The 10,970-nt window shown below is 44.1% G+C and overlaps 1 protein-coding gene across 1 annotated transcript; it reads left to right on the plus strand.

Moving 5' to 3' along the window:
• Positions 1-3,280: 3,280 nt before the first annotated feature.
• On the plus strand, positions 3,281-9,154 carry SLC35G1 (solute carrier family 35 member G1; the record flags this gene model as incomplete). Its single annotated transcript, XM_082486619.1, has 3 exons — positions 3,281-3,497; positions 7,553-7,733; positions 8,233-9,154. 3 exons carry the CDS (start codon positions 3,281-3,283, stop codon positions 8,990-8,992), a joined length of 1,158 nt encoding a protein of 385 aa, XP_082342745.1. The 3' UTR covers positions 8,993-9,154.
• Between the last annotated feature and the right edge of the window lie 1,816 nt (positions 9,155-10,970).

Below are 10,970 nucleotides of genomic sequence, written 5' to 3' on the forward strand. Positions count from 1 at the left end.
GAGTAACCCAAGAAAACACTCGGTGGGGAGAGCGGTGACTACGCAGGAGAAGCTGGCTCCCTCTCTGCGCTTATGCTATTAGGGAAACCAAATAAATGCCATTCTAGCTGGTGCTGCAGTTTAATTTTCAATGGTCAAATTGCCCAAGTTCACTAAAGCTTTTTCTTAGGCACTTTGCACTCAGGGAAGATACTATAGGAGGCCCTTACTGCTCTACTGTTGGTTGCAAGCTGGCAATGTGCTGGAGAAAGGAACAGCTAGTTCTGAGCACAGTATTACTGTACAGATGAGGCTTAATCTGTACTTGAAAGGGCTGCATAAAGCATTGACCTGTCGCATTTACGCAGCCACTTAATTTTGCAATCTAGGGCAGCGTGACTGCAAAGTCCATTTGCCTACTGGTTACTTTGGGCACCTGCAACTGCTCTGTCATTTTGTGCCTTCCTTGCTTAGAGAAGGGGCTTGTACTTCACAAGCAGAACTTGGAAGCTCTCAAGCTGAGACAAGCCTGGCAGTTCGACCAGGAGCAAACAGAACACTTTATGTATCTTGGCATAAACAAACACTGCCCTCACATGTTCCCTTTCAAAGCCAGACATGAGGGGGGGCGCAGAGGGGGTTGTTGCAGAGTCTCTTTGAAACTCTCTATAGCACAGTATTTGGCATTGTGGCACTTAAAAATTTTACTTTGGGTTTGAAAGTGGCAGTATTATAAAGTAAATACATAATGTGCAAATTTTAACAAAGTATATAAACAAATACCCAGAAATCCTAAGAACTCACTAAATTTTGTTCTGTGTCTGTACTGTTGACCAAATTTTTTTGGCTCTGGTTTTCTTCACTGAGGACTCAAGGTAGCCAGCTGCTTCCGCTGTTGCTGGCCACAGTGGCAACTCACCTAGTGACTGCCCAGATAGGCTCTTCTTGTGGGTGCGAGTGACCTGCAAGCCTGTGTCATGCTTGGTGGCCGGGGGACGTGCCAGGTTGTCCTCCTAGAGAACTGTGGGACCACCACCCCAGAATGGCTGGTGAGAGCCAGAACCTCCACTGCTGCCTGTAACCGAAACGTCCCCAGGGATGGACACAGCTCCAAGTTCCCGTTGGTGATTCACAGAACAGCCACCTGTAGAAACTGCCCTGGAGTACAAAGAAGTGTAAGTTTCTTGGGAAAGCAGTGGGCTGCCAGGTTTATTTGCACCTCCTTCTCTAAATTAAACCAAACTCTGCGGGACAGGCAAGTGCATCAGGCAAAAGTAACTTCTTAATTAAGGGTGTCTTGGAATTTTGCTGGCCTGATTCTCCCCTTTGTGGGCTACACGGACACCATTGTATCTCCACAGAGGAAAGACTTAGTAAAGTAAACCTGGCACAGGTCGCCCAGAGAGGTTGTTGAGGCCCCATCCCTGGGAGGTGCTCAAGGCCAGGCTGGATGTTGGAGCTCGATGATCTTCAAGGTCCTTTCCAACCTAAACCATTCTATGATTCTTTCAGTACAGGCTTTGTAGAGGTCTATGCTGATAGAAGCTTTAATAAAATCAGTTTGTCTAGTGCAGCAGATATTTACTTACTTTCTCGGTTTACAGCAAGAGGAGTTCAAATAATGTAAAAATTCAGAAAGTGCTAATCCTGATTTCAACACAAACTTTTTAATTGATTTATTTTCTCTTATTTAATAATTGATATAACACATCTAATTTTTAGTTAAGAATAATTTGTGAAATAATTCTGGTCATATTAATCAAATGCTAACTCTGAGATAATGAAATACTTATGGCCTCTGGTGGGTTAGCATGGACTATAAAACGTGCTAAATCAGAGACAAGGAAAGCTTGAAATAGCTTGTATGAAGTAGCTTCAGGGAAAGCTTGAAATAGTTTGTGTGAAATAGCTTGTATTTACCATTTAGTACTAATTTTGCTAAAGCTATAGATTACATTCCCCCTTGTTAAGAATAAAGAAAATAAACACTGATTAATTTATGCAGCTAAAAGATGAGTGGATAGAAATTCCTCCCTATTTTAATTATTGATAACAGCTCAACTTGCTCAAAAGAGAAGAATTTTAGCATTTGAAATGTATTCTGGTTCTTTTTCTCTGCACTCTTCGATGGGTAAGGCAAAAAGGCCACTCTGTATTTCTTTGCACCAGCTCCCCTTTCCGATTTCCCTGCCCAAAGGCATAGGTGGCCTCATTGTTTTAAGGGAAACAGCCCACGAGAAGGTGGCTAAATGATTTTTGTACCCTACTAACAATTCCGCAAGGCTTTCCATCTACACACGGAATTAATCCATCGCCTGCCGGGTCCCCAGCTTCATTTTGACCTCTACAAATGCAGAGGGTGTGGGCAGATGCCCTTCCACAGAGATGCTGCTGCCACCGCCACCCCTCACAGCCATGGCAATTAAACGTTAACGAGCCCGCTGAAGGAAAGCCGAGCGATTTAAATCAGTGCGGAGATTGGACCAGTAGGTTTTCGAACAGTGACACGCAGAACATGGAGAAGCTGTAATAAAAGCTCCGTTATCTCGGTGCAGACGCTGCCTATAGGCAGGCTGATGAGCCGATACCGCCAGGTACCAGTCCCGTGTGCAGGAACAGCTATATACTTTTATTTCAGGCGCTCAGATGACGCAGCAACGCCCCTAAAATAACTTTGTGTCATCGTTTTCCACAGTTTTATTTCCCTGCGAGCGCACCGCCCCAGAAAGTTGGCCAGCGGCAGCCGCGGCCTGTGCCGCGCCACGCCGCCCCGCCGCCGACCACCCCCTCCCGCCCCCCCCTCCCCCTAGCGCCTAACGCCCGCCCGGCGGGGTCCAGCCCCGCTCCTCTCTCCGGCGAGATGAGAGCTCCCCCTCCCGAGGCACCATAGCCTCCCTTCCTCCCGGCGGCCCAGGCCCCTCGCCCGGGCAGGGCTCTCCGCCACCCGCCCCGCGTCCCTCACAGGGCTGAGAGGAGAGACGCCGGGGAGGAACTGGCAGGGCGCTGCCGCCTGTCCCGGCAGGGGTGTTTGGCTGCCTGTGGGCTTTCAGGCAGGTATCTGCCGCGGAGGGGGCCGGGCAGGCCGGCTGTTTGCAGGCGGAGCCCTGACTCGGGGTGTGTGGGGGAGAGAAGCCGCCACCTGGTGTCGCCTCCCCCCCCGCCTCGCGGGTGTAGGGCGCTCCGGGCGGGGGAGGGCGGGAAGGAGTCGGGCGGCGCTGGGCGGCGGCACCGCATGCGCAGGAGGCCAGGTGCCTGCCGGCTTGTGAGGAGCCGGTAGCATCGCGGGCAGCCCGGCGTCCGCATGGTGCTGTGTCAGGGTGGCGAGGCCGCCGCTGTTCCGGCAGCGGGCGGGAAGGAGCCGGAGGTGCCGTTGAGCCGGGAGGACGGTGCGGGTACGGGTACGGGTCAGCCTCGCCTGTGCCCGGCACCCGGCATGGAGGCGGCGGCGGGCGCCGAAGAGCGCCGCGTTTGTGGCTGCTGCTCGGGCTTGTCCTGGCCGCGCTGCTGCAAGGCACCCGGTGAGGAGGGGGGAGTCTGGCAAGCGGGGCAGGGGGAGCACCGCCCTCCTGGCTGGGCTACCCGCTCTGGGGGTGACATTGCCGGCGGGGCGGAGGAAGAGGAAGCGGCCCCGAGGGCACCGGGGCTCACGGCAGGCGGCGGCGGGGCGCGGAGCGGAGCGAGCTCGGGCGGCCGCAAAGGGCGCCCGACACCTGTGCCGGCCCCGCCGCCGGCTGCCCGCGGGCCGCAGCCCCCGCCGCCTCCCGGCCGACCCCGGCTTGACGGGGCTCATACCTGCTGCCCGGCGGGGGACAGCGGGTCCCCTGCCAGCGAGCTCGGCATCGCCCTCTTCTATCCTCTCCACTTTACCGGAGGAGCCGGTCCCTGGTGAAGGGAGAGGCTAGTAAAGAGGCAGGCACGACCTCTTCCGTGGCGTTAGCCCTTGGGCTTGTGCGCCAGGCTCGGCTCGGGCCGGGCCCGCGGTGTTCCCCGCCTCGGGGCCTGGCAGAGCGCCCGGGGCCGCTGCGGCCGCTCACTGCCGTGCCCGGGGGCGGGCGGGCTGCTGCTGGGGCGCTTCTACGCTCAGGGCTGCGAGAGCTTCGGTAGGGGTTATCCCTCGGGAAAACGGTACTCCCGGTTGTCAGAGTTTTAAAAGTGAGACTTGACAGGTTTGGATAAATCGAGGTGCCCTCTGGCAGTGTGAGCTTCTGCCACTGTGGATACGTTGAGAAGGGCCCTGAGCACTGCTCGGCAAGTCCGTATACGTGGGGCTCTGACTTCCTTGGGAGTTCTTAACTTGCTTACGTGTGAGCCTACTCTTTATTTCCTCTTAATCCGTGCTCCGCTTCTGGGTCATTTGGAATTGCTAAAGCCACAAACGTACTGCAAAATAGGCAATGTGTTTTTTGTAGGCTTAACGTGGCTTACTTTTAAAATGTAAATGCCACCTTAAAAAAGTTCTTGAAGTTGTTATCTGAAGTACTTCAGCATGTGTAATTTTTGAATAACTTCACTGAAAATGTGTTTCTTACTAATTACGGACTATAATTGACTTGCCAGCAGAAAATGGATAAAGTGGCAATCTTTGTTAGCTAGTGATCTGCGGACAGGCCAAAAGAGATAGCATACCTCACTAGTGAAATTCACATTAGTGTCACTTCTGAGGCCAAGCTTGGGGGAAAAAACCCAATATTTGAAATCCCAAGAAACTTGTTAGTGTGTCCAGCAAAATGTTGAGTCAATGGCTGATCTTTATGAATCATGCCTAGATCTTTTCTGCATGACCATGATTAACTCATATGCAGGCTGTTGCACTCCTGACACTTTCCTGTAGCCTGTGAGATAACTGTTTGTCTGCTTGTTATGGTGTGAAGAACAGATCATCCTCTTCTGGCTTTCCTGAAGGTCTGGGAGAATCATCTTCTCACTGACTACCTTCCCCATAGCTGGTACTCTTCTGCCTCTGCTGCCATTGTCAAGATGCATGTACGTGAGAAGTATCATTTTCTTCACTCTATGCATTTTGCAAGTATAAAAATTGTTTGCAAGAAAGAATGGCATTAACACACAAGCAAAAAGAATTTAGAGAAAAAAGTGTGTAGTGGGAGGCATTTGACTCGGACTTAAAACAGGAGTGGAAGATTGTTTGAAAGCCTTACATGGGGAGATGGCCAGGGAATAAAATTGGAAAATCTGTAGATGCTCAGAAAAGAGGACTTGGATACTACTTGAAACTTTTTTATTTTTCAGACTGCTACACTTTTTCTAAAAAGTATGAGTACTTGAGTAATTTGATGGCATTGGGCTAGTGTTTGGAGGCTTAATATTTTTTGAGGTGGGAATGTTATCTTAACCTAACTTGTCCTTAGAACATATTTTGAAACAAGTACTCTTCAGAATTGCAGTTCTTGTTTTTGGTGGAAGAACTTGTACCATTTTATTTTTAAAAGGAAATAAAATACTTTCTCACTGCACTGAGTACATGCTTTGGCAATATGGGATGTTGATGGTTTAAATTCTAGTATTACAAGACACTGACTCTGTCAGGCTTGGTATATTGATTAGCTTACAAAAATGAGTTTCTTCTGGTTTGTCTTTGTTCCTTCAAATCCAAAGCTTAGTTCTGGGTGTAAGGACCTTTCAGCTTACTTTGCTTTAATTTGATTCGTTTTCCATTTAGTTTTTCGTTATTTAGATTGGCTTTGTTCTGTAGTAATCAAGAAAGCTGTCATGCCTGAAATAAGTTAATAGTTCTGTTTGTGCTGTGTTCATCCATGAGCCAGCCTGGGTTTGGATTTCCCATTCCAGTTATAGGCCAGTCTGATTCCTCTTGCTTTAATATTAGAGACGTTGTTGATTTTGTAGTTCTGTTGCGTGACTATGTGGATTAGGACATTATGAAATTCATGAACATTTTTTAAATCCACTCTGTTTCATAGTTGGTAGATGTCCTGGTCCAGTGTTGGTTGGTGGTAGTTTTTATAGTCACTTTTATGTAAGTGACTGTTGCTAAATAGAAATATTTCTACTAGAAACTGCCCTTCATTTTCAGCTGTAGTGGGGCTGGGTTCCTTGAAAAGCAGGCCTTCTGGCTGCAGTTGTAAAGCCTGGGTCTCTGGAAGTGTTAAAGCCAGAACCAATGCTATAGACACTGTCTCAGCCCACAGTCTCAGCTCTTGGTTAGCAAGATGCAGTTTCTCAGCCTTGAGTGCTGAGCTCAAGGAGGGTCAAAATGGTTTGTGGCAAGTTTTGTTAATTAAAAAAAAAAACACACACACACAAAATAAAACAACAACAAAAAAAAACCCTCAAAACCGTATTTAGTTGCTAAGCAACTCACAGCAGCGCCCTGCTGATTATGTTTCGGAGGATCCATAAGGCTCAGGGCCCCCATGCTAATTTGAGATGAGGCACCCTTTTATCAAAACACTGCCTCAGGGACATGGAGTTCTCGCTCTTATCTTTAGAGGGTGTTGTAGAAGAAAAGGTAACTCCCATTGTTTTATGCAGACAGAAAGAAAAGAGATAGTGAGGTAACATCCCACTCACATTTTTCATGGGTTCTCTTTTGCATGTTGTTCACCTCTAGGTTCAGTGGAAAGACTGTTCCTCTTAGGCAGCACAGCAATAACAAAAAAGGGTGGTTTCTTTGGAGACAGCATTGAGGTCAGCAGCAGTTCACCCTCTGTTTGCCTTTTTTTTTTCTCTACTCTCAACTATGAAAAAAAGAAAATGAGTGGAACGAGGAAGAGTATGTCACTGAAGAGAGCCTGAGGCAATGGGGAAGCTTGATTATAAGCCATTAGACTTGGGAAACTACTTCAGGAAGAGAAAGTCTGATAGATAAGCATAAACTAAGGTCTTCGTGGAACTGTGATATCAGTACTTTAAGCAGGCCTGTGATGTTTTAAAATTAGTCACTTAAATTTCTTCTGCTTAAAAATGTTTATTTGAAGAAAATATTTGGATTCTTACAGCAAGATAAAAATGTGATATAAAACTTCTGTAGGTCTAGGTCGAATTTAGGGTGATTTAGCTGCAAAATAAACATGAGGTGTAACAGACATGAGGTTCTGTACACAATTTCAACCTGTGTGTGTTTGAGAAAGGAAATTAAACAGTTGCTTAGGAACCTTAATTAACTTAATAATCGGACGATTCCCAAATAGTAAGTTTCAGTGTTTCAGAACCTGACCACGGACCCTTTTGCAGTCAGTTGTATTTATTGGTCCTTGGGCAGTGACCAGAATCACACAACTAGTCTTACAGTCTGATGCCTCCATGAAGTAAAGCCTAATAACTTATGTGGAACTGCGAGAAGTATAGGAACGGTTTTGTATCCAAAGAGTTAATCTCTTATCTCCTGTTTTAAGAAAAAAAGGAGAGCCGTGGTGCTCAGTGAAAGGTATTTTCAAGGTAGGTCTGGTAAATACACATGGTATTTGCATTTGTTTCTTTTGCTTCCCCTGTCTTCTACCACAGTAGCAGCTACAAAGTATGGAGCGCTGCAGTATGTAGAGCTGCCTGACCTGGGAGATCTAATAGATCATTATTAACTGGAGTTTATTTGTTGCAGGAACAAAGAAGAAAGCTTCATGTCCAGGACTTGGTCTGTTTTATACCGTGCTGTCTGCCTTCCTTTTCTCAGTGGCCTCTTTATTTCTGAAAAAAATAGAAGACGTACATTCAGTGGAAGTGAGTGCATTTCGATGTGTTTTCCAAATGGCATTCGTTCTTCCTGGTTTAATATACTACAAGTAAGTGTAGCAAATGTTTAAACTTAAAGTTATTTCTTAAAAATAGATCTAGAATTATCACTCACTTAAATTATAATATTATTTTAATTCAGACTTCAATTGTGTAACTGCATTGTTTTGATTACCTGATGGTTTCTTAATACAGTTCAGAGAACTGAAAATCTTTGACTGCCTGAATTGTAGAGGTTTCTACAGGGGTTATATCAAATTTCTTAGTCTTCCATGAAGTGGTGTTCTTAATGAAAAAAAAAAAAAAAAAGTACTTTGTAGATACTCTTGGGTTATTTTGCAAGCAAAATACTAATAGCTAGAACAGGTTCTGGACTCTGAACGTGATTGGGGGTGGGGATAGGAATAAATTGGTCTGTGATCAGTTAAAAATATTGTGACATTTGAGATAAGTCCCTCATCTATAAAGGTGTGTACAATTAAATGTGATTGGATATTGGTCACGAAATAAGCAAGCCATTGACATTAATGTGATATTTCTGTTTCTCAGAACAGGGTTTTTGGGACCAAAAGGTAAAAGAATTTTTCTTTTCTTCCGAGGATTCCTTGGCTCTAGTGCAATGATTCTTCTCTACTATGCTTTCCAAGTCATGCCACTAGCTGATGCCACTGTTATAACTTTCAGCAGTCCTGTTTTTACATCATTGCTCGCGTGGATCTTTCTCAAAGAGAAATACAGTATTTGGGATCTTCTGTTTACCCTCTTCGCAATCACTGGAGTAGTTCTTATTGCCAGACCACCATTTCTGTTTGGGTCAAGCGTTACGGGGATTGAAGGAAGTTACACAGATCACCTTAAAGGAACTATAGCAGCAATTACAAGCACCATATCTGCAGCTTCCACTATTGTTATACTAAGGAAGGTGGGAAAATCTGTGCATTATTTTTTGTCAATTTGGTATTATGCAGTCATTGGTTTAATTGGATGTGTTATAGCACTGTTTGTTATGAATGAATGGCGTTTACCTTATTGTGGTAAAGATAGGGTTTTTCTAATATTAATAGGCTTGTTAGGGTTAGGAGGTCAGATATTTCTCACAAAAGCGTTACAGATAGAGAAAGCTGGACCTGTAGCCATAATGAAAACAATGGATGTGGTGTTTGCTTTTATTTTACAAATTCTTTTTCTCAATCACCTACCAACTTGGTGGACTGTGGGGGGTGCCCTTTGTGTAGTAGCTAGTAGTTCTGGAACTGCCATTCGTAAGTGGCGACAAAGCTTGAAAAAAGCCAAGCAAAATGAGATCTAACAATACAGACACTAATTCATTACAGAAACAAGCAATCTTGAAATATATATACAATATTTATTTTTATTTATTTTAAATATCTCATTTACCAAATTGTAGTACCAAGTTATATCCAATAAAATAAGTTGATTTAAAAAAAATATTGAAGATGTTTTAACAACTGATTAGGTATATGCTTTTCTTTCTCATATTTAGGCATGCAAATATGAGAAGTAGAAAGATATTTAAAAGTTGCTTGCTTCCTATCAAAAGTGGACAATAGTTTTTTGGCTTTTATTTCCTAAAATTCCCGATTCTTAGACATTTTCTCTGTTCTTCTGAGCAGTGGAAATCAGTCTCCCAGGCTTAGTTAATACTATTCAGTGCTTGATTAACAGAGAGATTGCAGTACAAAAGTTAGAAGGGAATGAAGAGTTATAATCCTATAAACATCCAACTTTTATAAAACAGAATAAGCTTGCACACTTTTTTTTTTTTTTTGGTGCACAAAACATGCCAAATGGGGAATTATTTTTAATTTGGATTCTAAAAGAACAAAGGCTATTTCATCTTTCCAAGTAACATCAAGTGAAAATTAACTTGTGGAAATTATCTATCAGCTTTACTTTCTTTTAAAAGGAATTTAAAATGTTTGCACTTGCTTTACAGACATAATGAAACAACCTAATCCCTTTTTCTCAATGTGATTTTCCCAATAAATGTGTCTTTAGTTGCTGCAGTCTCAATGCTGAGAGACAACAGTTCATTGTATACCACTTGTAAATTAGCTATTTCTTGTGCTATGGATTGTTATGCTGTAGCTGCACTTTTCTTTATTCTATGCAAAATATTATATTTTTAAGGTATTTAATATAGCCTATTTTAAATGCTGCTTATGACCCTTCTGTACAAAAGAATCTAAACAAAAGTTCTTTTTGAGACCAAGTTTAAGTCTTCTTGGCCTTCATAAAGTTAGGAGGATTTACAATAAAGCATTTGCCTATTTCCTAAGAATTTACAAGAGTGCAGAGTAGTTGCAGTTTCACAGAAAATGCAGGTTGGCCAAGGTCATAGCAGAGATTCTACAGAACGGGTTGGAGCAGAGCTTGGTGGGAAGGTGGAGCAATGCATGCACATCTCACGACATGAAAGCACCCACACTACATCAGGCAGTGCTAGGGGGCAGCTGCAGCCCCATTTCCCCAGCTGGCTCTTTTAAATCTGCACTTAGTCACTTCTCTTACACATCATCTCATTTCTGTAGGCTTTATCTTGATAGCAATAAATACTAAGAGGAAAAGGTTTGTGTTATTGATCTTAGTGTCCTTCATGTTTGAGGAGGAATATATGTTTAGTATCAGGTAGGGGGATTTTCCCAAATGGAGCCTTATGTACTTCTGGGTCTTGTCTTAGTAGTGCTTAAAGAAAGTTTCAACTTGGATTGTTATTTGGTCCAAAGGTGGTTTTCAGTTATTTAGTTTCAGTTATTCACTCACTCCAGTGTTTTTCTAAAGGAGAATGCAGTGTTCTTTCGACTTGATACATGTTCTTTTCAAAATCACTAAAGGTGGCGGATGTTTTCTTATTTTGATTTACAGACGTCTAGTCACATATCTTTTCTTTTGCCAATAAGCATTGCGGCCTGGCAGGGCAGATCTAGGGACTTGAGTCCCGAAAGACTGGAACGCATATGGTACTTTGGGATGCATCTGGATATGAGGAGACATCTTTGTGCAAGATTCTGTATGTAAACCAGCACCCTCAATTGATATATGTTTATGGACGCAAGCAGATTCTACTTGACTGATAGAATCAGTTCCTGTCCATTCTCTGCTTCTCCTGAAAGCTGAAGTTCAGCTACTGCTGACAAGGTCAGAAGTAGTATGACACTGCTTTTACATTTCTTTAAAGCCTGATGTAATAATAAAATTCCAGTTTGGCACCCATTTTGCTTAATACTTGAAATTGTAAACTGGGATTGTTTCTTCTGCTGCTTAGC

This window comes from Vanellus vanellus (genome assembly GCF_965231255.1).
Source record: "Vanellus vanellus genome assembly, chromosome: 7".
NCBI classification, from domain to species: domain Eukaryota; kingdom Metazoa; phylum Chordata; class Aves; order Charadriiformes; family Charadriidae; genus Vanellus; species Vanellus vanellus.